The 27,834-nt window shown below is 41.6% G+C and overlaps 1 protein-coding gene across 2 annotated transcripts in view; it reads left to right on the plus strand.

The window, feature by feature from the left end:
- The first annotated feature begins 9,768 nt into the window (after positions 1 to 9,768).
- The window catches only part of Kcnh1 (potassium voltage-gated channel subfamily H member 1), a 301,959-nt gene continuing 283,893 nt past the window's right edge, over positions 9,769 to 27,834 (plus strand). For both annotated transcript variants that reach the window (XM_048357386.1, XM_048357384.1), the window contains exon 1: positions 9,769 to 10,023. In XM_048357386.1, coding sequence (XP_048213343.1) covers positions 9,945 to 10,023 — 79 coding nt within the window. In that variant the 5' untranslated portion in view covers positions 9,769 to 9,944. The remainder of the gene's footprint in view (positions 10,024 to 27,834) is intronic.

A 27,834-nucleotide genomic window follows, 5' to 3' on the forward strand; every position in this document is an offset into this window, starting at 1 on the left:
AACTCAGTTTTAGGTTCCAACCATCTTCAATTGTCCAGAATGAGTATCACTTTAAACTTTGATTTTCAATACAGATTACTTATCCCTTTGAACAAAATCAGAAAAATATTTTTCCTGTGTTTAGGCTTTTTGTACCTATGGTTTGATATACTATGGTGCTTCTAGTTTGAGTTTACCTTGGCCATACAACTTTAAAATAGAAATTTTTCGTATAGACTTCAGTTTACTTTTTCTTTCTTTCTCTATCTTTCTTCTCCCTTCCTCCCTCCCTCCCTCCCTCCCTCCCTCCCTCCCTCCCTCCCTCCCTCCCTCCCTTCCACCCTCCCTCCCTCCCTTTCTTCATTCCTTCCCTCTTTCCCTCCTTCCCTTCTTACTTCTCTCCCTCTTGCTTTTTTTTTTTCTGTGCAGGTCCTAGGGCTTGAACTCAGGACCTGGGCACTGTTCCTGAGCTCTTGTGCTCAAGACTAGTGCTCTACCACTTTGAGTCACAGTACTGTTTTCAGCTTTTTAATAGTTAATTGGAAATAAGAGTCTAATGACCTTTTTGTCCAACTGGCTTCAAACTGTGATCCTCAGATCTCAGCCTTCCGAGCAGGTAGAATTACGGGTGTGAGCTACCGACACATGACTACATGTCAGTTTCTTGTTTATGAGGATTGAAAATTAGAGTTGAAATGTACTTCTCTTTAGTAAAGAAGATAAGAGCAAAAAGAACTTTGAGAACTTCCATATTTTTTGCTATTTGTTACACTTCTGTGAGTGCCTGTTCTCCAGATAAAGGTCCTTTGCTTTCTATATTCATTTTCTTGTTCCAAGAATAAGATTTTGGTTGCCTGCAGCATTTTCTACAGTTCTCAGAATATGAAGGGAATGAATCCCTAGCATTTGTTTCACAAGATGGCACAACAAGTTGGCATTTATCTTTTAAAAAATTTCTGTACTTGTTGTTCCAAAAAGAAGCTATCTAGCTACACATGCTCTGATTCCTTTATGTTCCTCAATAATTTGCTTCTTTATCAGGGTGAGTAACTATAGTCAATCATTCCTTTCCACAGCTAATTTGTATTTTCTCTATATAGTTTATTTTATGTAGTTCTTACTAAAAGATAATATAATAAATGACTTGTAGCTGAGAAGGGCCTATTAGCACAATGACAATGTATTCAGGAAAGGGTGGCCATATGATTAAACAAAAGTGGCATTTGAATGCAGAGGTGGTAAGACTCCAGACTGATCAAGAGAGCAATCTTGTGATAAGAAGAGAATGAAGTATAAACAAACCAAAGCTGCTCACACAGAGTCATAGTGATTTCCCCAAGAGACTTAAAAACACCAAGAATAGCTATCTTCAATTCTGTATTTTTTCCAATGTTAATTTAAAGCCCACCTCTTGGAACTAAATCTTGGCATGTATTTTCTACCAGTCAGGCTGGAGAGCCCTACATACAGAACCTATTAATAACATGACTTCCACAGTCCCTCTCCTACCCCTATGTTAGAAAACTGCTTGATGGAGTCTGTGAAGTACTAAGACCAGCCTCTGAGAACCTCTTCCTAGTGAATGTTTACTGTCAGGCAGGTCTTGACAATTATACTTCTTCCATACTCTTCTTTTCCATACAGGGAGGTAAATTGTTGAATGGGGTCTATAAGCTGTGAATGTAACAGGCACAGTGCTTAAATCCCTCAGTTCGACAGCTAGTTCAGAGCCCAGAGCCCTGTTTGCTCTAAATACTCTCTGCATTGGGGAGTTTACTCTTGGGTTTGGACAATTGCTATCTTTGGGGACACAAATTGGAGGGGGGCAGGCTGAGGAGTAAGCAGGAACCTTCCCAGTTGGCAGGCTATAAAAGCTCCATGTGGATTTCAGCAACATCCATCACACACAAAGAAATGAAGTTTCTATACTGAAAGAAGTCCAGAATTGAACAACTGATCCTTCTACAAGAGACTACAGAGAGTTTTTGCTCCAGCCCTGTGATTTAGGCAGACCTGGAGACCAGGCTCAGTGCCCTGAGCATGTGGGCAAATACTAGGCTATGGATCCTACCCCCAATCCATTACACTGTCCTGCCTGAACATTGGGGATAGTTCAACTGGAAGACAGGTAATTAAAGCCTCTGACATGACTTGGCTTCAGATATGCAAATCTCAATGAAAAGAAAGAATAACTACGAACAACACAAGTCAATATGATCCTTCCAAAATGTAAAAAGTCTACAGGAACAATAATGAGGTAGTTAAAAATTTCAAAGAATTAAAAAATTATTGTAAGAATGATCAGTGAAAATAAAGAGAACAGGAATAAATAATTGCAAGAAATTCAAGTAAAGAATGTTTAAAATAAAAAATAAGACACAAAAGAGAAAAAGAAATAAAATTTGCAAATGAATATCTCAATAAGTCAACTAAAAAACTCAGCTGTAAATTTCTCCAGCAGACTTGATCAAAACAGAAGGTAGAATTCAAGGCTTGAAGATAAGATAGATAGATATGTTAGAACACACAGATGAAGAAAATGAAAGGATAACTAAAGTAGTCTGAATGGAACATGCAAGACCTCTTGACAAAACTTATGAACTATGGACATAGAAAAGGTACAGGCTAAAGGCATCTAAAACATTCAATGAAATTGTTGCAGAAAATTTCTGAAACTTTAGAGAGATCTTCATACTGTGAACTATGGACATAGAAAAGGTACACGCTAAAGGCATCTAAAACATCCAATGAAATTGTAGCAGAAAATTTCCAAAACTTTAGAGAGAGATTTTCATAGTTACAAGAGGCTTTTAGGATTCCAAACAGGCAAGATAAGAACCTCTTCACACCATATTATAGTGAAATAGTAGGCATAATTAACAAGGAGAGAATATTAAAAACTATGTGAGAGATGTACCAGGTGACCTATAAAGCAAACCTATGAAAATAACAACAGATTTACCAACAGAAACTCATGGAATAATGTATTTTAAGCTCTGAAGGAAATAACTGCTATCTAGATTTTATTGCCCAGCAATGCTATTCTTTTTTTTTTTTTTTTGGCCAGTCCTGGGCCTTGGACTCAGGGCCTGAGCACTGTCCCTGGCTTCTTCCCGCTCAAGGCTAGCACTCTGCCACTTGAGCCACAGCACCGCTTCTGGCCGTTTTCTGTATATGTGGTGCTGGGGAATCGAACCTAGGGCCTCGTGTATCCGAGGCAGGCACTCTTGCCACTAGGCTATATCCCCAGCCCCAGCAATGCTATTCTTAATAGCTGAAGGAGAAATAAAAACTTCATAATAAACAAATCCTAAAGCATGGCATCTAACCTAGAACTGCAACTTAAAATACATGACTGTACACTGGTGGCTCACACTTATACTCCTAGCTACTCAGGATCATGGTTCAAAGCCAGCCAGGGCAGGAAAAGTCCAAGAGACTCTTATCTCCAACTAGCCCCCAAAAGCCAGAAGTGTAGCTATGGTTCAAGTGTGAGAGTGCTAATCTTGACCAAAAGAACTCAGGGACAGCAACCAGGCCCCAAGTTCAAAGCCTAGTACCGACATTCAAACAAAATGTAAAAGAGGAAGATAAACATAATCATGAAAATGTAAGCAAGAATGAATCTGACTAGATGACTGGCAAATGAAGATCAAAGAATAATCAACCACTATAAACCAAAATATGATAGGATTTACTGTATACTTGTCAGTAATAACTCTACATGTTAGAGGTCTCCATTATTTAAATAAAAGAGGCAGATTGAATTAAAAAATAAGAACCATCCATTTTGTTCCCACCAGAAATGTACCTCACTGGCAAAGACAAGGATACAGTGATAGTGAAAGGATGGGAAAAGGTTTTCTAAGCAAAAGGAGTTTGAAAGCAATCAGAAGTAGCTATTCTTATATCTGATAAAGCACACTTTGAACCATAAGTAAAAGAAACAAAGAGGGTTTCTTCACATGGATAAAATGAACAATCCAGCAGATATTACAATGGAAATCTTTGGAGATAACAATTGTAAATATACACACTTCACATTGGAGCACTCAATTTTATAAAAACAAACACTATTATATATAAAACCTCAAATAGACTACAACACAATAATAGTAATTTCAATATTCCACTCTCACCAATCAATCTTAGACCAAAAAAAAATCAACAAGGAAATTAAATGACTCTATAGATCCAAAGGACTTAGCAGATACCTACATGATATTCCAGCAGAGATCTGCAGAGCACACATTCTTTCCAGCAACTCATGGAACTTTCTTCAAAATATATTCTTCCCTGGCAAAGCCTTTACAGGACCCCTTCTTAACTTAAAGCCAGGCATACTGATGCACATCTGTCATCCAACACCATGTAAGAGGCTGAGAATGGGAGAATACTGTTCCAGAAAAGCCCATGAGACTCAATCTGCACAGCACGAAGCTGGATATAAAGTAATGTACTGTGAGCCCAGCAATGTTGGGAAGCCAAAAATAAGTAGATGTTGGCTCAGGTGACCACATGGTTAGGAAGTGAGATTTTATCTCAAAACGAATGGTAAAACACGGATTGAGTTGGGCTTGACAGCTAGAGTACAAATCTCAGACACACCAAATGAGTGCCCTAGTTTAAGTGAGGCCCTATTTTTTTCCAGATTCCTAGTTCATCAGAGATGTAGTGCTACGTTCTTTTCCACATATCCCCTGCCTTCACCACCATATAAATCCTAACACTGTTTCTTTTTTGGGTTTTCTCTGCTGCCAACCACCACTACCAACTGATTTCTGTGCATATGGTAGAGTCCTTCTGACTTTAGATATCCAAAAGCTCATTGTTTTTGAGATAGGAGATAAAAATATTTAAAGTAATTGACCTTCATTTTGGTACAGTCAGGTAAGTCAGTATGTAGCTGCACTTTAGTTCAGTCTACACTCACCTGTATGTTTCTGCTTTACTTTAAACCCACTGTAATATGGTTTCACCAATCCCATACTCAGATGGATGAATAGTCACTGGATGCAATAGGTATTTTTTCCAGTTTGTCTTTATAGTGTATACCACATGGTGTACAGTTTTCTCTTTCTAAGCATCTACAAAACCATTTCTCCCAAGTCTCCACACTTTGAATGGACCTTTCTCAGCCTCCTTTGAAAGTCATAGCTCATGGTTTCCAATCTGACTCTATGCTTAGGTTTCTCTTGAACTGTAGAACAACTGCTAGTTTATCCAACTGCTTACTCAGTATTGTACTACCACACTTCCCTAAGCACCTTAACCTTTTAGAAACTGAATATAGTCATCCTCTCCCAATTTGTTTTACAGAAGTGAAGAGGAATAGAATGTCATAATTACTGCCAAGTCAGAGAGATATTATGTCAATGGGAAGAATACTGGTTTGGATGTGGCAACAGGAACGGAATGAATTCTCACCTTAATTCTAGTTTTTAAACATGTGCTCCATGGAGGAATAAATACTTACAGGACTTTAAGACCTTAGGGGAGAATGAGCTGTCAGCATGAAGGGGGAAGGAATGTCTTCAGTGAAGAGAGTAAGTTAAACTGTAGTTTAATTACAAAAAAAAAAAGCAAGAGTTAGAATGCAAATGGAGAGAGGAAAGAAGAGAAATTACAACAAAGATAAGCACATACAGCTATATTAAATGTCTGTTGAATTATTGACACAGATGCCAGTCATGAACACTCTTTGAGAACCTATAGTGCCTGTGATGCTAGAGTGTAAAATTTTTTGAAATAATAAAATAAGGCTTATAGTTAATTTAATTATTTTTCATGGGAGGAAGAGTTATATTAAGCATCCAATTCTTTCAGAAAGAGGAAATGAGAGTAAAGGATAGTTGATTTGAAGGATATAACCTAATTTCACAAAAAGTTAAAAGTGTTGCAGGGGGCTGGGGATATGGCCTAGTGGCAAGAGTGCTTGCCTCGTATACATGAGGCCCTGGGTTCGATTCCCCAGCACCACATATACAGAAAATGGCCAGAAGGGGTGCTGTGGCTCAAGTGGCAGAGTGCTAGCCTGAGCAAGAAGAAGCCAGGGACAGTACTCAGGTCCTGAGTCCAAGCCCCAGGACAAACAGTACAAGAAATGTATCCAATGCCTAACGTACATCAGTTTTATAATAAAAACAAAAATAAAAATAAAAAGTACAAGGACCTAAAAAAAAAAAAGTGTTGCAGGGCGCTGGTAGCTCACTCCTATAATCCTAGCTATTCAGGAAGCTGAGATCTGAGGATGGTGGTTCAAAGCCAGCCCGGGCAGCAAACTCTGTGAAACTCTTATCTCCAATTAACCACCAGAAAACCAGAAGTGGCTCTGTGGCTCAAGTAGTAGAGTGCTCTAGCCTTGAGCTGGAGAGCTCAGGGACAGTGCCCAGGCCCAGAGTTCAAGCCCCACAATCGACACAGACAAAAAAGTGTCTATTTGGTTGGCCACAGATGGGTGTAATATGTATATGTATATTTAAAATTCACTGGCCAGAATTTCCACCAAAGTAAACTCACATACTGTTTCACATTCTGTGAATTCCTCCACTTTTAGGTATTTCATTCTCAGTGGTTGAGCAAAAAAATCATCTCTGTTCAACTTCTCCTCTGTTTATGTTGCTGGTGAGGATAAAATCCAGCCTGTCTCTCTGGTTTCCCATCTTCTAGGATTCATGAGAGACTCTCCTCTATCTGAGGTTTCTTGGCTTTCCAAAATATGTCACCCACACCTCATGTGGTCTTCATGAAGGGAAAAATGCAGTTCCTGTCTACATGATGCCACTTGCTCCCAGAGGCGTGTGGCAGTGTGTCTTCTTGTTGCTGTTGCTGGGCAGAGAGTCTTCTGTTATCTCCTGGACTCTTCTCAGCCAATCTGCAGACCCTCACATCTGTCTTTCTTTGTAGCATTCTGCACAATTCCTTTTGTGAGCTTACTTTTTTGTAGCATGGCTTCCTTTCATTCGTGATAAGAGAGATTGCTAAAGCTTGTCCTTGTTTTGAAGAGCTCTCACTCTGGTGTGTGATGTGAGCAAAAACGTGTGCTGTACAGAAAAGTGAACAAAATGCTGAGGTGGAACAAGAAAACAGCTGTCAGGAGGGAAGGGAAACCAAGAAACATTAGGGGGAATCTTTCTGGGACTTTTCTTTCATACTCTGAGCCTTCTCAGTTGACTTTCTTATTAGTAGTAGTTTCCTGCAGAGAGAAGAACAGAAGCAGTTTTGTCTGTTACTCTGTTGAGTTACTTACAGTTGTCATTTTATATGAAAGCAACTTTGTTAATAAAAGTAAAGAAGCTCTCAACTACTTGAGGCATAACAATGTGTTGTAAATCCTTCATAAACTTACCAAATTTTGATAGATTTGTAATATGAAAATTTCCTCTGAGAGTCCAATGTGACAGTGGCAGAGTTCACAACTTTTAGCTGAGAAGGTGTTGAAATCGAATGTAGAGCAGAGAACAGTAGATGGCAAGTTAGAGATGAGAAGCATAGTGACCCATACCAGCCCCAGGAAAGTTGCAGCCATGGTGCATAGTATGGGCTTGTAAATCTCAATGAGAACGAGGAAAGAATGTGGTTCTGTTCCTGCAGCCAGATGTGTTGAGGGTCAGCCAAGGAGGCGGGGGTGATATAGCCCATGACACAGTGCCACACTGTAGTTAAAGGTGGCCACCTCTTTAGTGTACTTCTCGATGTTCTAAGTGCGCCATTAAAAGTTATAGCATTTAAAAACACACACAGAGAATACATGTTGAGAACCACAATCATAGTGTATATGAAATGGAGAGTATTCTTTGATTCTTTTGGCTACCAGGTAGTCTACTAAGGTTTCTTTCTTTCTTTTTTTTTTTTTTTACAAGTGAATACCATCATTTTCTTTTTGTTTACTCAAGCAATGGAACTTGGGAGCCTATTAAAATTGGACACTTTCTTTTTTTAACTCTTTATAGTGAGTCCCCTCCTATTTGTTTCTCTATCTTGATTCCAAAAGCAAGATGATAAAGGTGCCTGTTTTTTTAAATTGTCACGAAAAGTATCCTTTTGGTAATGTTCTCGCATAAATAACTTAAAGAGCTTCATTTAAATGAAGTTAATGCTTTGCGTAAACGCCAACCAAATACATTTGAGTCAAGTTCAACCATTATCTCATTTGTAATAGAACAAATGACCACTAGACGGAGCTAGGGTTTAAGAAATCTCAGCTGTAAACTGGGTGCCTGATGTGATGGGTAGCATGCTATCCTGTGGAAAAAGTGTAGCTTTGCTTTCGTTTCAATGCCCACTCAAGTTGTATCTGACTCTCTACTAACAGCTGTCACCTGCTCACTTGGTGTCCACAAATAGATGGAGGTTGAATTTGTTATGGGCCAATTGATTTAGGCTTTCCAACGATGACATTTCACCTTGGGATAATACTTTAAAATGTAAAACTCTGTCCCCCGCATCATCTCCAGCACTCTTCATCATACAGAGAGCTTTCGCGGGGGGGGGGCGGGGGAGGGGGGCAAGAAACTGGTTCTATTTTTTGAGATTAGTAGATTGAGGCAGGATGGTGTGAAATCCATGAGGGCGCATCAGGATGGCTAACTCAGAAAATGGAGGCTCCAGGGTTAGTTTTGTTCTTAACCTTTGGGTTGACTGTTGATATAGTCTGAAACTATCAACCCATTGCTTCTGTGTGGCACGGCTGTGAGTCCTCGGCCACACTGGGAATACGTAGTAAACAGCGAAGTACAGAGTGCAGGTAGAAATCCCCTAAAATAAGTGAATGAAGGAGGATTGTTTTGGCTCCTGTCCGGAAAATTTGGGTATTTGTGATTTCCACCAGGCGGCTGATTAATCAAGGTTGAATGGCAGTCTGGGCCAGCGTCGGGGACAAGTCCACCGTTTCCATGTTTGCCAGACTGTTCCCGGTTTCATAACCTTACACACAGACCAGAGGGGTTGTGCTTGAGCTTTAAAGATGTTTAATATGTGTCTACAGTGTTTGTGTTTATATTACAAGATATAGAAATATACACACTATAGTGTGCATATTTGTTTGCATATTACATTTTTGTATGGTGAATTTTTTTTAATATATTTAAAGGTATACATTGATGTATTCTATGCGTGTGTGTTTTCCTGGCTAACAAGTTGCTTGAGGAATTTACCAAGTGTGGAACCGCATGGGCACCCGTGGTAAAGCCAACCCGAGATGCCTCCACTGAATCTGCCGGTCACCCCGCGAGTCCGCCCTCTTGCCATTACTGTTCCAACCCCTGGCTTCACCAAACTGAGAGGCGCCGAGGCTCACGAGTCCCGCAGACCCAGTGCGGGGGGGGGGGGGCTGGGAAGGCGACCCCAGAGCTTCCGAAGGTCCTCAGGGTGGGGGGCGCAGGTGGGAAGCACGCCAGGAAAAGTGACCTCGGGGCTCCCCGAAGGCTTCTAGTGACCGTGCTGGGGAGGGGGGGTTGGTCATCAGCAGGCGCACCCGGGGCACATTTCCCTGCGGAGCCCAGAGGGTGCCGCTGCCGTGCCAGCCTCGATCCGCCACCGCCTGCGGTTTCCTGGGTGCTGAGGCACCCCCTCCCCCGCGCCCTCCCCCGCGCCCTCCCCTCGCGCCCCCTCCCACCCCCACCCCACCCCTCGCGGTCTCCCGCAGGCCGGCCGGGGAACGCGCGCGCCCGGCAGGGGGCGCCAGGGGCCCGGGCGCGCGGCTCCCTCCGCCCACCCGGAGGCGGCTGCAGCGAGCCGAGCCCCGCGCGGGCGGCGAGTGCACGGCCAGGCGGCCCGCAGGCAGGGAGGCACGGAGCGGGCGCCAGGGTGGCCGCCGGAGCCAGCCGCCGCCCCTACCTTGCCTGGCCCGGTGGGGCGCATGGGGCGCCTGGATCCCGGGACGCACGCGCGCCGCGCGCCCCGCTGCCTGCCGCGGTGAGGAGTCGAGCGGGGACGTCCCCCAGACCCCGAGCTGCCGGGCGAGCATGACCATGGCCGGGGGCAGAAGGGGACTGGTGGCCCCGCAAAACACATTTTTGGAGAATATTGTCCGGCGGTCCAATGGTAAGCGGTGCATTTGGATTTCGGTTACCCAGATTTTTAGAAAAATGATGATTGATGATGATGATGATGATGATGGTGGTGGTGGTGATGATGATGATGGTGGTGATGGTGATGTCGATTAAAGCAATGCCTTTGTTACCGACGCCTCCCGCTGCCCTGCTGCCAGCAGAGGCTGCAGAACACCGGGGAGCTGTGTTTGGAGCGGGGTCTCGGGAAGTAGGGAGGAGGCTGCCTCCGGGAGGCCGGGGAGGTGGGCAGGGCGAGGTGGGGTCGGATGCGCCCCCTATCCAAGAGGGGAGAGGTCTAGGGATGCTGTCGAGGCCCCTTTCCTGCTCCCCCCTCGGTCACAGCTCCAAGAAAGCGGATAAGCAAAGTACTAGGAAAAGTGACTGGAGGCTGGACGCCGCGCGCGCCCCGGGATCGCTGCGAACCACCGAGCTGCGAAGGGTCCCGGGGCTCCCGAGCTGCTCCCCGGGGAGAGCCAGTGGCAGAGACCCGTAACTCGGGGGTCCGGGCCCCCTGTGGATGGATGGAGGCGCCCACCTCCACCACCTTGCACCCCTGAAGCGGCAAGTCTGAGGTTCAGGTGCAGGGAAGAGCTTGGGGACTCGGGGATGTGGGGTGGACTGGGCTCCCCACCCCCCGCCCCCCGTGGGCCAGACGATGTGCCCGGACTCGCGTGGGAAGCGGAGGGCACAGGCACGGAGAGGGTTCAGTGCAAGCGGCCACAGGTACACATCTGATATCATCCTTTCCTTCTAAACCCCTGCCCGTTTTTTATGCAACTCCTAAGTCTTGCTCACTACAAACCCCCAAACTCACCGAGCCTATCAATGGATTCATCTGTCCGCAGTCCTTGTCTGCCCCTCCGTAGCACGAAGTCGTAGAAGCAGGGGTGCACAGGGGGGCAATTCCAAACGCCTCTCGGGCCCACCGCCGAGGGAAGGGGCGAAACACCCTCTGGCCAGGTGGTCGCTTTTGGCAGGTGACGCGTACAGTACACCTGTTCATCAAAGGCTACATACAACGAAGGGAGCGGAGCCTAAGATGCATTTTGCCCCTGGCTGGACCCAGCATCTTCCATTAGCGGATGACATTCTCCTACCCAGACACTAGAGGAGCTAACTCAGGAGAGGGGGTTTGAGAATGTGCACACGACACAGTTTCCACCCTGAGGCGTTTAAGGTTCAAACCATGAGATGCTGTTGGCCTTTGGTTAGGCGAGCAGAGGAAGGGCATGGAAGTGACCTCTGCCACGAATACACTTCAATTAAAAAGCAATTTACACACACGAGGACTCAACTAGGATAGCAAATCTTGTATGTGTTAGTTAAGTGCTTTCTTAGAAACGGTTATTTCTTTATCGTGTGCCTCTTAAGAATGAGAGCATGAAAGGGTGTTTTGGGTCAATCACCATTTCCTTTAAGATCTTCCTTATTTAACTAAGGTGGCTTTTAGAACAATTCGCAGTTATCTGCCTGGGAATGCAAGGAGGGGGGTGGTGGTGATAATTACTAAACAAATAGCCATAATGAACTTTTCTGTCATGAAAACATTGAAGGTTTTCATAGGTTTTAAATACAAATCATTATTTAAGAGTTCCTGCGCTAATTGCTTTTGTGACTGGTTCCTCAGGGAGCACGGAGACAGTCTTGCAGATTAGAGGATGGCATTGCCAGTGTTCATGTCAGTACCACCAACAGCTTCATGTTTTGGTTGAGAGGCAGTATCCTTCATGCTCCTGGAGAAACTCTGTTATCTAATTGATACTTTATAGGTTTCCCAGGAGAGTCCTAAATGCTACAGCCTTGAGTTCTTTGGGCTTGAGGGAAGACCTTGAGGATCTGTAGCTCAGTGTGGTGTAGTTGATCTTTGAGCTGCTTGCTTGGTGTAAGTATATGTTCAATGTTGATAGAATACATGGATGTGAATTTATTTTTTTACCACTGCCATTACCACCTCAATACCTGTCTCCAAAGCTTGATTTTCAATTAACTAACCAGCATCAGCAACATAAACACAGTATTTGAGTGAGTTGGATGAACTCTAAGTTTCCCCTATTATTTCAAGGGAGTAAGTGCTGATCTTGAAGTGTGGGGTGTACATTTTAGTGATCCCTTTCACAATATTCAGTCAACATGAGTGGACAAAAAATGTGAACTTGTTACCTCCTCCCACATTGACAAGAACTGTACCCACTACCTTACGTATGTAGCTGTAACCCCTCTGCAGATCACCTTGACAATAAAAATTGTGAACTCTAAAAAAGAAATAACACAGTATCTTCATGCATTGTGTTTTTACTGTGATGGAAAAAAGTCTATTTAAAAATATTGATTGTCTTCTTCTAAAATCCACTAGCCTATTTTTGGACATAAACAGCATTTTACCTTTAAATAGCAACACTTTGTAATCATTTACATTAGGTATTTTATTCCAGTGGTCCCATGTGATGTTATTGCTCTTTCACAGACATTAAAACAGAGTCCCAGGAAGATTAAGCCTTTTAGGCTGACATCCTTTAGATTATTATTAATCACCATCTCCTCTTTTTCCTCTCCTCTTCTTCCTCTGCTCCTTCCTCCTCGTCTCCTTATTTTTCCTCTTCATCCTCCTCCTCTTCCTTCTCCTCTTCATCTTCCTCTTCTTCTTCTTTGTCTACCTCCTCTTCCTTCTCTTCCTCCTCTTCCTTCTCTTGTTCCTCCTCTTCCTTCTTTTCTACTATTTTTCTACTTTTTAATTTTTTTTTTGCAGTACCACTAATGGAACCCAGGGTCTCCCACTTTATAGGCAAGTGCTCTACCATTGAGCTCTAACTCCACCCCTCATGCATACTTTCTTGCAGCACCATTGTTTTGGTCCTTGAAATTATTTTTCACCATTCCTTTCACCCCCGCAAGGCTACGTACATTGTATGGTAATGGATTAGAACTGGCCTTGTTTGGGGTAAATGGAATATTTGGTGTCTGAACATTATAGAAACATAGAATGAAATGAACTCTAGATACTACCTAGTCTGTCCCTCCTTCTCCACACTGTTTAGATAAACAGATCCCCAAATATGTAAGGGCAGAACTGCCAAGACCCTCAGCTCTTTGGCTGCAGTGTTGTGCTTTGTGTACCACTCAAAGCCGTAACATCCCTTGTATTGCCACTAGTTCCCTCAAGGAGCATGATTTCCCAGTGGAGATTAAATAAAATGTTACAACAACAAGAACAACATCCATTTTGGCTAACAGCCATGCTACCACATCCAAACAGAATAACAGGGCAAAGGAGAGGCCAAATTCTGTTTTCAGAAAGTGCGGGCTTTTCACATTTGGCAGTGATTTAGGAGTTAGTGGGGCAGGATAAGGGCACCACACATTCAAGTCACTTCTCACCGGCTATCACCATGAATTTGTGGTAGTTGGCAGAGAAAGTGAAGTGTCTCTAGTGCTTAAGGAACTAAGAATCCTAAGGTGAGGAAATTTCCTTGCTTATTAAGAGACAGAATTAGAAAAAGTTAAAGACAGATCAGGGAACAGAAAGCAGCTATTTCTGTTCTGTTCATTTAACAGAAATTTACTGACTGATTTTGTTGTGTATGTGTATTTATGGTAGTTCTAAGGTTTTGAACTCAGGGACTTCTGTCTGCCAAGTAAGTGCTTTACTACTTATGACATGAACCTAGCCCTTTTGCTTTAGTTATTATTATTTTTTAAGGTAGAGTCTCATACTTTTGCCTGGGGCTAGCCTTCAACTGCCATCTTCTTACCTCTGTCTCCTGCATAGCTTTAATTATATCTGTGAACTACCGTGCCCACTTTGTTAGAAATAGAGTCTCAACAACTTTTTCCTCTCAGTGTAGCCTCAGACCATGATCCTTCTATTTCTAACTTCTTAGTTGCTGGAATTGTAGTGTGAGCCATAACACCCAGCCTTAACTGGACATACTGATCGGACATGGTATAATGGAAAACAAGAAAACTACTTTACTCTTAGTAAGTTACATTCTGGTGAAACTTGGCTCAAGGTTCTTGACTGGCCTGTCGATGTATTTTAAGAACATTTGTTGCATGTTTACTGGTGCTGCAGGTGCTAAAGTCAATTTTAATTTCCTTTGATGTATTTGAGGACCATCGGAAGGGAATATTTGATCCTTATCTGATATTTGGATTGTTACCAGTGGTCAGGAGGAATAAAGAATCCCCATTTAATTTGAGTTTGCTTGTGTTTATATCATTGATCACTTAAAATCTTCTTGGCTTGGTTATCAGATAGGCAAAGCCAATCCAATTTCTCTTTATGTTCATGTTGGAAATTGTTGTTCCAGGATAGCTTGTGAAGAAGGGCTGCAGGCACTCATTGTCAGAATGTTCACTGAAATAAATAGGAGATCTGTGTTAGGAAGGCTGGCAGACCTTAGTGCAGGAAGCTACAAAAATATTACTTGAAATGGTCCCCTTCTAGGCAGAACATATGGGTTAGTGTTTGGGATCCTATATCAAGCAATTGTAGGTGCCAATAAGAATCCATGCACATTAACAGGAGTGAAATGCAGCACATTTTGGTACAGATTTATGTACATGTATAATTTACAGATTGCTAAGTCAGCTGTGTTTTTGTATAGTGTTAAGTTGGTTCAGGTTGTTGATATAATTAGTTAGCAAACAGGATGAGAGTTGTGGGTAATGTTGTGTCGCCTCATAGATGTGTTGAGCCATGGCAATGTTTATAAAACAGAAAACTGGTTAACATACATGGACTCTGGAAGGGGAATGGAGGGTATTCTGGATCATTTCCAGTTCTACAGTTTTTTTTTCTTGTAGTAGGATCTAAGGTAACCTTCAACTGTCTTTCTCTCTGATTGTTCAAAACCTGAATCTAATGACTGGTGCTAGCTGGGGGTTTGAGAGCATAAATCCTTTTGATTTAACTAAGACAATAAAGCTTCTAATCCCTATGACTTTTAGTGAAATCCACCTATTTTAATAAATTCTCTGAAAAGAATACATGTATTTGAGACACATTCTAAGTCAATTGAATCATTTGTTTCATTCTTTCTGCTACCAGACCTCATTTATAGATGGGCCTCCTATTTGGCAGTGGTTATTTGAAGCTGCCCACATTTTTCCTTCTCCTTTATTTTTGGTTAGTCAATGGCTTGGAAATAAACATTTCAAATCTATATTAGTTTTTATCAAAGGAAGCCTTTTCATAAACTGGATCTTTGCTTTAGGCTATTCAGGATATTATTTGTCTTGGTTTTGTTTCACTAAGTGGCTACAACTGTGACTGGTAAGGTCAAGAAATGGAATCACAGAGTCTTAGATTTGAGAGACATTCTATACAATTCTTCTTTGAGTAAACCATTCCCTTCCCTTTCTTCTTTCTTGTTTTTGGTACTGGTACTGGGGCTTGAACTCAGGGTCTAGATGCTGCCCTTCAGCTTTTTCACTCAAGACTGGCAGCTTCACATCTGTCTTTTTGGTGCTTAATTGGAGATAGGACTCTCATGAACTTTCCTACCTGAACTGGCTTTGAACCACCATCCTCAAATCTCAGCCTCCTGAGTACCTAGGTGTCAGCCACGAATACCAATCTGTCCTTGTTCCTTTAATAGTGACTTCATTCACACAATCTAGTAACTAACGAAATGAGGTTGTTTAGGGTTGTGTAATGAGTGAGAACATGACCCAAATGAAATGGAAACAAAACTTGCTGTTGTCCTTTGGGGAGCTAGGTCTACTGAGGTTTAAAAATTCTCACTGTGTGAACTCCCTCACACGTGGTCACGAGTGACGTGAAAGACTTGTACCCTTAGGATTATGTGCAAAGGGCACACGCAATGCTGGTGTTTCTTTTCCTTTTTTCTTTTTTTGGTCTCTGTGTGTTTAGGAAATTCATTTTCTTAACTTGAAGTGCAGTAAACTCTGGGGACACAAAATTATGTAAGAACTGAAGCTGGAAGGACCAATGAACTACAAAGTACAGGGTTTGTCTTTCAGTGAGAGAAATGAAACAACGTGACTGAAAGAAAGATAAAGATTTGGCTAAGAGAGTAAAAAAATTAAAGAGAAATTAACCCAAAAAGCAAAAGCTTGCTTATCATTTCAGTGCATGGCAGATCTCCTGTGAGTCTGATACTGTTTGTGGGGATTCCAAAATCAGGGAAACTTTATGATGTTGGGTTTCTTGAAAGAATCCACAATGAAGACCAATATGCATTATAAATATCTCCAAAGATTTAAGAGATACTGACTCAACCCTTACTCAATACTTTCCCCTTGCAAACACACCTCTCCCAAAATTATTCTTGGATTTTATAGCTATATATTTTTTCTTTTGTCAAGTTGGATGTGGGATGACCAGATTCTGTAAGTTACTAAAAAGATTACAGAGTGTGGAACTTTGTTTTGATAGGGTTGGTGTTTCCTTTAAAATAAACTACATTCCTCTGGCATATCTCATTAATCTGTCATCTTTAGTGGACTGTCTTGGGTTCCTCATCTGTTGTTGTGAATTTTTAACTTACTCTAGATGCTGGAATTTGTTTGATGCTCTGGTTGTTCTTTATGTGAGTGCAGTCTTGCTGAATATATCATTCTGGCCAACTTCAATATTTCCCTCAGATCAATGATCTGCACTGTAACCATCAAGCACTTATATTAATGACAAGTTACTTAACGTTCTTCTGATTGGCTATTATAGAGTTATGCCAATAGTCAGGTTGCTTACTCATACTACAATTTTCATTATGTAAATTAAATGACAACTCTTTTGATTAGTCCTGTACTGCATAAAATTGATGCTCGAAAATTAACTGAGCCAGTCCTATCATTATTAATGTAATTATTGAGCCTGCAAATCATCATTTCTCACAGCTATTTAGAGGCTCTTTTACAAGCTCTTTAACAGGTGCTTCTGATTTTTGTTTTTTATTTTTGTTTTGTGAGACAGAGTCTTGTTATGTAGCCCAGACTGGCATTGAACTCATGGTCCTCTTACTTTTGTCTTCCTAGTAATGGGATTACAGGTGTACACTTCTGTACTCAGCTCTGTTGCTTGGATGAAGAAGAGAAATGGCCTAATTTCTTCCTTCTCACAGAGATGAGTAGGCCTCCTCCACTGGCTTTCTCAAAGTGCTGGAGTCAGCTTTGGAAAGCTGATACCATGTTGGCAAACTTTCCTGATGCTTTTCTCCTGCTTAACTCTGTCTTACACCAAGAATGAGTGTGGAACATATATCTTAGACTTGAACTTCACAACCATGGTAAAGAAATGGAGATAAGTTTCTCTTTTACTTTTTTTTTTTGGTGCCAGTCCCAGAGCTTGAACTCAGGAACTGGATGCCACTTGAGCCACAGCTCAAGTTAATTGGAAATAAGAGTCTCCATAGACTTTCCTGCCCAGACTGGCTTTGAATGCAATCCTCAGATCTCAGCCTCTTGAGTAGCTGGGATGACAAGTGTGAGCCACTAGTTCCTGGCCTCTCTTTTACTTTTGTTTGCTTGTAGCATTAGTGGGTCTGAATTGATTGAAACGGCTGCCATCTGTCATTAGAGTCTCTATGTGGGCTAATGATTTGCATATCTTCTGTATGAATTGCTAGGGCCACTGTCTGGTCTTTTTGCAATCTTCTCTGTGTCCTGCAAGACTTGCTTGTACAGAGGACATCTCCAGATGCCATTCCTTTTTGGTCCCTGGCTGGGCAACATACCACATGAGACAGGAGGAGAGAGAGAGGCAGTGATACTCATTCTCCTAGTTCCCACCCTATGAGGTTGCTAACTGTTCTCTCTGACTGAAGGCTACATCTCCTTGGGAGGCTTCAAGCTTCTAGCCATTTCTAGACTTAGGCCTTAAGATTTTTCTCAGTGGCATGCTGGAGCAGGCAATGCAGGCTAGTACTGCCTCTCAAGATGAGATTGTTTTCTGTTATTTATTTATCTCTCTATTTATTTTTGTGTGCTGGTTTTGACTTGAACTCAGGGCCTAGGCACTCTCCCTGAGCTTTCTTACCGAAGGCTAGGTCTCTACCACTTGAGCTATAGCTCTACTTCCAAAGCTGTGATTGTTTTCTATTTCTGGTTTTGGGACTTCACCTTGGTACCTTGAAAGCTACCTTGCTGTATTTGGCAAATGCTGTAAGCCAGGTCTCTATCTCTACTTGGAGTCAATGGCCACCTACATACTTGGTACAAGACTTTCATGTTTCCTTTCTGTCTTTTTTTATTGCAAAATCTCAGAAGTCAAGGATAAACATGGTTAAATAAGTTAATCAAAAGCATTATAAGTCAGCTATTCAAATCACCAATTATAATGATTGATTATAATCTGGACCTTTGGGGAATCCTATGGCCTTTCATACCTCTGTGCTAGGCCATGTGCAGAAGGTTCAACATATGTCTCCTCTAATTTTCATAATGATTCTGTTCTGTGGGTACTATCTTCATTCCTATTTTATAAGTGTAGACACTACTATGCAAGGGATTAAGTAAACTGGCATAGGTTAATTTCTGGTAGTGGAATCTCTAGAAACTTGTTAGAAAGACGAATTCTCAAGTCTCACCTCAAACCTAGTGAATCAGGAATCTTGGACATAATTTCTTAAGTCTTCTAGGCAACTCCAATGGACGTGACATTTAGAAAACCACTGTCTTAGTGAAAATTTCACTCATTTCTTCATTTGTGAGATAAATGCTTTGCTGCCAGGTATATGGATGGAAGGCCCGTGTGTGTGTGTGTGTGTGTGTGTGTGTGTGTGTGTGTGTGTTCTTTCCTCTATTGACTTTGAGTCCGAGGGTTAAAAACAAAGAACTTTAGAGAAAATGAGTGTACTTAGAATACTTAGAAACAATAGAGCCACAGAAAAGTTCTCTTGGCTTTCAGTGTAGTATTTGATCTTTTTCAGTCTTTCTGGAATATTGGGTTAATCTTCCTTGGCAATTGATATTTCAGTAAGATTTCAAGGCACTTGTGTTCCTCTTTGGCAGGTTCAGTTGTTAAGTAAACAGGGGAAGTGGAAGAGAAAGAGGATCATGAAGGATTGAGAGACAGGATAGGTGGGTGGCTAAGTGATGATGGGGGAAATTCAGAGAGAGTATGGTTCTGATACTTTCTCTAGCCCAACATGTCAGAACATCTCATTCTGGAATATTGTTTTATGAGCCCTAACATACTGTTGATCTTTCTCGCCTCAATTTTTTATTTTATTTTATTTTTTAAAATTTATTTATTAATTGAACACAAATTTTTTGACAAGGTGTTGTGCAAAAAGGGTACAGTTACATAGTAGGGCAGTGTGTACATTTCTTGTGATATCTTACGCCCTGTTTTTCTATCCCTTCTCTAGGTCAGGTAGATATATATACAATATACAATGTATCAAGAACATATACAGTAGCCACGTGGCCACGCCCAAGAAAGTTCGCCTAGGGCTTTAAATGTAATGTCGATATTAGACCATATGTCGACAGTAGTCTTATATGAACGTATATACATAGCTTTTGAGCTACTGTATTCCCCTGAGAGGTCAATTTTTGACCTTTATATGTTGAGTAATTGTTTGGTTTTAGTTACATACTGTTGGGTCGCTGCCTCAATCCTGTGGGGAATACTATTTGACAAGCAGTTTTTGGTTTCATAGACTTGGTCTCTACTGTCTCTCCGTCTCCCTTTGTTAACAGTCATATATCAGGGAGATCATGCCCCTTTGTTTTCTGTGTTCTAGGCTTGTCTCACTCAACATTATTTGTTCGAGTTCTGACCATTTCCCTGCAAATAACAATATTTCACCATTCCTAATCGCTATGTAGTATTCCATTGTGTATAAGTACCATATTTTTTGGATCCGTTCGCCTGTGGAGGGGCATCTGGGTTGTTTCCATATTTTGGCTATTGTGAATTGTGCCGCGATAAACATGGAAGTATAAATGTCTTTTTGATATCTTGGGGTTTGCTGTTTAGGATAGATGCCTAGGAGTGGTATGGCTGGGTCATAGGGTAGGTCTATATTGAGCTTTTTGAGAAACCTCCATACTGTTCTCCAAAGTGGTTGTACTAATTTGCACTCCCACCAACAATGGAGAAGGATTCCTCTTTCCCCGCACCCCCTCCAGCATTTGTTGTTGCCTGAGTTCAGAGTATAGGCCATTCTAACTGTCGCCTCAATTTCTTATAGACTGTCTCCAAAGGTGTTGCATTCTCAGTCTCTCACTCATCCCATGTCTTTCTATTCAACTCTTGCTGTTGGGATTCTGTACCCTCTGGATTCTGCTTTTGCACTTGCTGTTGGCCTGGCCTCCCTCCCCATGCTCATGCCCTCTCTTTCTCCATTGTCTCTGCTCCTTTCCTCATCTGTCTTCCTGTCTCTCTTTGTCTGTTACCAACTGTGTCCATTGCTTGTCTGCCATTTGTCTGTCCATGTTGCTATCTTTCTGCCAGTGGGAGCCATCTATTTTTGTCACCGTCTCTGTCTGTGGTGGCTGTTTGCCACCATCTGTCCCTGTTTATTGTCTGTCTCTATAGGCTCTACCTCCATCTGTCCATCTCTGGCCTGTCTGTCTGTCTGTCCAGTTCTCCTTCACATGGCCTCATTTGCTGCTCTTCTGTGTATTTGCTCAAACTCCTCATTTCCTTCTCAAGACCACTTTTCACTGTGTGTCCACTGGCAGGTATGTGGTGAAAGATGCTAGGTCAACTCTATAGACCTCTTGGCCTTCATGTCTTAGTTTTTGTTTTGAAGAAAGACTCTAAGTGACCCATCTCTGAAGGCAAGTTGTTGAGCCAATAATTCACTCCTGGTTTAGTCTTCTGTGACTGGGGCCTGAGTGGGGAACTGGGCTATGGAGTTATACCACATGTAAATTGAAGCAGGGAAATGGGCAAGTTAGGCGTAGCTTTCAGAAGGATAGTTATGATACTCCTACCAAGCCTGGGACAGAGTAGATGATCAAATATTTGTCATATAAAACTAATCTTTTCTAAGTATTTTTTCCTATTTATGTGAATGCAATATCCTATTCTTAGAAAAAATTTAAATAACATAAGAGGCAAATATAAAATCCACCTTAGGAAGAAATCTTTTAATAATTAAAACTTTAATTAATATTTTTACAATGCTTAAACCACTTTTTAATTTTTTTTTTTTTTTTTTTTTGCCAGTCCTGGGCCTTGGACTCAGGGCCTGAGCACTGTCCCTGGCTTCCTTTTGCTCAAGGCTAGCACTCTGCCACTTGAGCCACAGTGCCACTTCTGGCCGTTTTCTGTATATGTGGTGCTGGGGAATCGAACCCAGGGCCTCATGTATACGAGGCAAGCTCTCTTGCCACTAGGCCATATCCCCAGCTCCACTTTTTAATTTTTTGTAGTACTGGAGCTTGAGCTCAAGGCCTTGTCTTAGAAAGTAGTGCTTTACTACTTCAACAATGCCCCCAACTCTTTTTTTTTTTTTTTTTTTTTTTTGCCAGTCCTGGGCCTTGGACTCAGGGCCTGAGCACTGTCCCTGGCTTCTTCCTGCTCAAGGCTAGCACTCTGCCACTTGAGCCACAGCGCCCCTTCTGGCCATTTTCTGTATATGTGGTGGTGGGGAATCGAACCTAGGGCTTCACGTATGGGAGGCAAGCTCTCTTGCCACTAGGCCATATCCCCAGCCCCAACTCTTTTTTTTAAGTTGTTTTTCAGATAGGATTTCTGGTTTGCCCTGGGCTGGCCTCAGACTGAGATCCTTTCATCTGTGGCCTCCCATATAGCTTGGATTACAAGTGCATGCCACCATATCTGGCTTGAGTCACTTGTTTTTTGACTTCTGGGAGTTAATTTTCTTTGTATGTTATTTAGTGATGGTCTAGCCTTAACATACCTATAATATAAATATAAATATACATATATATATAATATGTGTGCTAGGAAATTATCATTATTATAAAGCTGATGATAAAATATCTGATTGATAAAGGTATTAAACCACTTTTTAGCAACTGACCTCATAAACGAATACAGTAGCTTAATCCATCACTTTTCTTATTAAGTAAAATAACATTCAGTGATAAAACATCTCCCTATCCCATTTTTGTATATGTTTTCATTCCCTTCCATACTGGGCATGAAACTGATTTATATATTTTTCTTGTTTAAAAATGCTTAATTTGATGTTGAATGAAGATGACAGTCATGCTTTCAAAACCACGTTCTTAGGAATAACTACTCAGCAAATGAAGTGTTTGAATTTTCTTTTGAAATTGAAACCTCTCTCTCCATTGTAATTTACTGACTTAATCAAAAATGCATTTCTGTAGGATATTAAAATCACAGGCAAAGCAAATAATTATTGAATCCCTTGGGAGTTTAGTTTGTTTTACACAAAAATTGGGCCCTTGACAATTTAGTATAGTCATATCCATGGAACTTCATTGCTAAGAAATAAAAGCCACAAAATGACTTTTTGCCAATATTAAGATTTTAGGTGTTTTATTTAGATGTAGAAAACTGATTTAACTTCTTGATTTCTCATTCTTTTTTTGCCCATTCTCCTCAAATATCATACAATCTCGATTTGATTTTTTTTCCAGATGGGTACTGGGGCTTGAATTCAGGGCTTTCTTGCTCAAGGTTGACAGTCTGCCACTTGAGCCATACCTCTAATTCCAGCTTTTTGCTGGGTGGAGTCCCACAGATTTTTCTGACCAGTTCTGAATGGCAGATATTAGATCAGCCTCCTGAATAGGTAGGATTACAGGTGTGAGCCACTCCTCACCACCCCCTCAAAGTGATTTGTTTTTGGTTTGGTTTTACTTAGTTCAAGTAAATAAAATTATGCCTTCTTGGTCTTCTCTGGTCTTTGTATACACAATTTTTGTTCAAATCACTTATTTTGTTTTTGTTGTTATTATTGGTGCTAGGGCTTGAACTCAGGGCCTTGTGCTCTCACTTGGCTTTTTCACTCAAAGCTGACACTACCATTTGAGCCATACTTCCACCTCTGGCTTTTTATTAATTAACTGGAGATAAGAGTTTCTTGGATTTGTCTGCCGGGGCTGGCTTTGAACCCTGATCCTCAGATCCCAACCTCCTGAGTAGTTAAAACTACAGATATAACTACTGGCATGCAGGCTTATTGATCGTAATCATATCTTTCTATTTTGAAATTGTTTCTAAGGAAGAAATATATATATTTACTCAATCTTGCTTTTCATAAGAGCACTGGTTCTTTTGCAATCTTTAACATAACAGTGTCAGGAAGATGTGTGTTCTTATAAGCAAAATATTGCAGGTTATTAGAAGTATATTGTGAAATATTTACTACAGTCCTCTAAATAACCAGTGTTGGCAGGGAAAAATAAATTCATGTGGACTGCTTGCTAAATGTGCCTTTTATCTGTGTAATTGCCCAAAACTGAGTCACTTTTCTAAGTCATTGCTTTAGTTAGTTTCTCCTTTGTTATTTGTGGTAATTATGATGCAAAGCAATTTTCTTATAATTTCCTTTTAGAATATTTCTGTGTTATGCTTTATGGGCAAATGGTAGGTTTGGAATTATTCTGACACATGCAACTCCTGCAGTGGCACTTGGCTCAAGTGCCATGGACGGAAGGAACTTTTCATCATAGGGGGAAGGGAGACTTTTCAATTTGAAGAGAATGCTTAATTCCATGAACGGGAAGAAAACTGTGTGGGCTGAGCAAGGTTGATTTTAGGAAATCTTACATTTAATTGCATGCAATCTTGTGGCTACAGACTTTCAGGGAGTAAAAAGGCATCAGAAAGAGGCAGTAGACACTGGCTAATTTGCATCAAAGGCTTGGAGACATCAGGAACTTTCAGATGTGAAATGCTGAATAAATCATGCCAAGGGCAGCTGGGTTGAGCCTGCACATTTTACTGAACAGCATAGGAAGAGCTTCAGCACTTCAGGTGATATGATGGTGGATACAGGCTCACTACAGAATGGGCTAGAATGGACTAGAAGTTATGCATTCCACTTGTAAAAAAAAATATACCATTGGCCTTCTGATATCCCTTTGTGGGGTTATTATGATGGTGATTTTCATGTTATCTTTAAGTAGTTGTACGAAGGAGTTTCAATTCAACATGTCAGTTTGTGAGTACAATGCGTCTTGGTCAGTGTCACTCTTTCATCATTGTCTCCCATCTCCCACAGTCTCTATATCCATGGGTTCCACATACAGTAAAGTGCCTTTGCATTGTATTAGGCCTTAAAATGATGTAGGCGTAACTTAAGTACCTGAGAGGAATATATGTAGGTGTTTTGCTTATACTCGACTATTTTACCCAACTTTAACATCTGTAGATTTTAGTATCCTAGGAGGGGATTATAAAATGAACCCCCAATGCCATGGAAGGATGACTGCATGGATGTTAAGAACCTAGTTTTTGACTAAAGGTTATTGATTCCAAGAACACATATAAAGTTTTGGGGAGTGTGTGTGTGTGTGTGTGTGTGTGTGTGTGTGTATGTGTGTGTACACACATGCTGTACCAATTCCAGGCCTAAGCTTCAATGTGTGGCTTTTGAATGTTTGCTTTTGCATTCTTGGGTGCTCAGAGCTGTTATGTGAAAAGTCCAGCTATGCTACTGGAGAATCTGCAGGGGCCAGCTAGCAAAACTGAGATCCTGCAACTACTGGAGAATCAAGGCATCAAGTCAATAATGAAGCCAATAGAAGGATGAAGGGTAAAAGGCACCCTGTTAGCTTACTTTCCTGTCAATCTCCCAGAGCACCTCCTGAAAGAACAATGTCAAGGACAGGTTGGATTCTAAGGGCAGTGGGTCCCTACAGTGAACTGTGTGGCTATGTTCGTTCAGCTCTGTGGGCCTGGGGCTGTGGGAGAGATGTTGGAATGCATACTTTTGGTGTTTTTTTTTTTTTTTTTGGCCAGTCCTGGGCCTTGGACTCAGGGCCTGAGCACTGTCCCTGGCTTCTTCCCGCTCAAGGCTAGCACTCTGCCACTTGAGCCACAGCGCCGCTTCTGGCTGTTTTCTGTATATGTGGTGCTGGGGAATCGAACCTAGGGCCTCGTGTATCCGAGGCAGGCACTCTTGCCACTAGGCCATATCCCCAGCCCGGAATGCATACTTTTGAACCTCTCTCTTTACCCCTCTCATGTCTTCCTCAATAATCACACTGATCAGGCTGCCAGTAGGCACCTCAAGAGCAAGAAGAAAATACTCTGCCTCCTTTGGCTTTCAGAGCTGTCTGTGTAGCAGGGTTAAGAGAGGGCCTGAGTTTGGTGTCTCCTGGAGGCACTTGGAGCCTGCTTGTAACAGACTCTGCTACACTCTGCCCCATCAGTTCTTAGGAACAGGTCAGTAACTCAGGATCTAGAAGCTAAGGCCTACCCTTGAGGAGGAGAATTGGCATTGCTATGCTCAACAATCCAGTCTAACAGTAGTGGAGCTGACACTATTTTGACCCTCCAACAATCTCGAGTTGAGTAAAAACATAGAAGAAATGAGGTAAAATGGGCTCCAACCTAATACCAAATCCCAAAGGGCCAAGACCCTTGAGGATATTATGAAGTCCCTTCCTTTCCTGTTTTCCAGCGCTGCCAGTCACACCAGTGCGCCTCTTCATGAATACCTCCAGCAACAGAGGCAATATGATCCTGTTTAGACCCCATTGGTGCTGTGCATATCATTCATTTGCTCCCCTCTTTTGAAAAAGTTTTTTTTCTTTCTAAAACATAAGAACCCCTTACCTGTTTCAGGTCGCTTGCTCTGTGACAGCTGGTACAGCCATAGCCTCTCTGTAAACAACGGCGATTACGCGGGTTTCCTCCAGTAAACCTTGTCTCTTCACATTTCTGCCGTGGTGTAGTACTCACCCCTTGAATCTGGGAGCTACTGGAGCCAGACTTCTGCTAATTTCTTTAAAGCTTACTGAAGAAGTTACCCTTAAGAGGATTCGCTTTTGTGATGGTCAGTTTTATGTGTCACCTTGGCTAGGTGACATTCAATGCCAGAGGATGATATCCACATTGGATGTTTGTGTGAAGGTGTGTTTGGATGAGCATTCCACATGAACCATAGAATTCTTTTTTATCTGTGTAAAAAAATGCCACTGGAATTTTGACAAGGCCTGTATCACATCTATACTCGCTTTCAGGTAATGTGGATATTTAAGCCATATGATTTCTTCCACCCATGAATACAGGTTTTATTTCCATTTATTTGCATGGGAAATTGTGGTTTTGATGTTTTGTTCAAGCAGTGGACTACTTTCCTAATTAAGTTTGCTTGGCTTCAAATTAAGTTTCCATTTTCTGACTGTGGGAAATAGTAAATTATTCCAGAGTTGTTTATGTTTGGCTGTGGATTGAATGTCTGTGCATTTGTCACTACACCAGAGCTCTCGTATTTGGCATTCTCACTTCATTGAGAATATGAGCTAGCCACCTGGAAGAACTAAAAAACCTTGCTTAAGCAAAAGTACTTTTGGAGCTCTCGTATCAGCGTTTATGCAGCATTTTATATGAGATCTCCACCTTTGGAGTCTGTTTTACTCTAGATCCAGCTTGGCACTAGTCTTTGGGTAACTCAGTCTCTTTGGGGTTTTAATTCTACTCTTTTCATTGCTTCTCTCTAAGAAACAAGTGATATTTGCAGCCTCTGGTGCTGTAGGTCCCTGATTCAGGATGCTATTTTCATCTTGAATTCCTTGATTTTCTGGCAATGGTCCCTAGTCTGCTGACCATTGGCTGCCCAGCTGACCTGCTGAGTCCAAGTTTGTAGCTGGTGAACTTATGTTTTATTTTCTTGTATTGAACAGAACTTGGTGCCCCAGCCCCAACCTAACACTGATGTCTCTGTCTCTCTGTTTCTGTTCTTTCTCTGTGTGTCTCTCCCTGTGTGTCCCTTTTTTCTCTCTCTTTGGGTTTGCTGCTCCTACAACTCAACCCCAATATTTGCCTATTCCATCCTATTGCAGTTGGTTTTAGGCTTGGGCAGTTTGACATGAAGACCTTGAATATAATATTAGCTCATTTTGTGATAATAATAGCCATCTGTTCATACAACTTCAGGAGCTACAAGGAAGATAGGAACTTGTAGATCCCAGGGGAGTGGATGCAGGTCTAGGCCTCCTCATTTGGCCAGGTTTTCTGTGTGTCAGCCATTTGCTGTGTCAAATGGGGAGCCAATCACAAACACCTCTCTTCTCCAATTTTATTCATCCTTCCTCGTTTCCTTTGTATGACTGCGTATAAGTAGGAATGTTCTAGAAATAAGCCAGTTTTAAGAAGTAAGAGTTGATTGTTTTCAAGCAAGAGAAGAGGTAAATATTGGAGAAGCAGATAGCAGAGCCCAAGCATCCAGAGAAAGGACAATTGCTTCTGTTCACATCCTTATTCCCTGAGGGTATTATTGTATATGGTGCGGGAAAATAATGATGCCCAGTGGCAATAATGAGAATGTTGACTCATCAGTGAAAGGTTTCATTACATTTTTATATTTTTATAAGAAGGCTGGTAAATCAGAAATGGTCTAATTTTAGTACTAAGAAGAATAAGGATGCCATGTAATCTTACAATTAAAAGCATGTAGTGGAAGGTCAAATAGACCCAGGGTTAAATAAATAACTTATAACTAACTGGCTCTTATATAACTGTAGAGACTCAATTTCTCCCTGAGCAAAATGTTGAAATCCCTAACAATATAATGCCACTTCACATAGATTGCTGAAAAGGTTAAAAAATCTCTTTTGATATAGGGTAAATAGAGTGCTTGGCACAGAGTAAATAACAATCAATAGTAACCCTTCTCTTGAATAGCTGTATGTCACTTATATGGGATCCCTTTATTCCTAAGAC

The sequence above is a fragment of the Perognathus longimembris genome, chromosome 11 (genome assembly GCF_023159225.1).
Source record: "Perognathus longimembris pacificus isolate PPM17 chromosome 11, ASM2315922v1, whole genome shotgun sequence".
NCBI classification, from domain to species: Eukaryota; Metazoa; Chordata; class Mammalia; order Rodentia; family Heteromyidae; genus Perognathus; species Perognathus longimembris.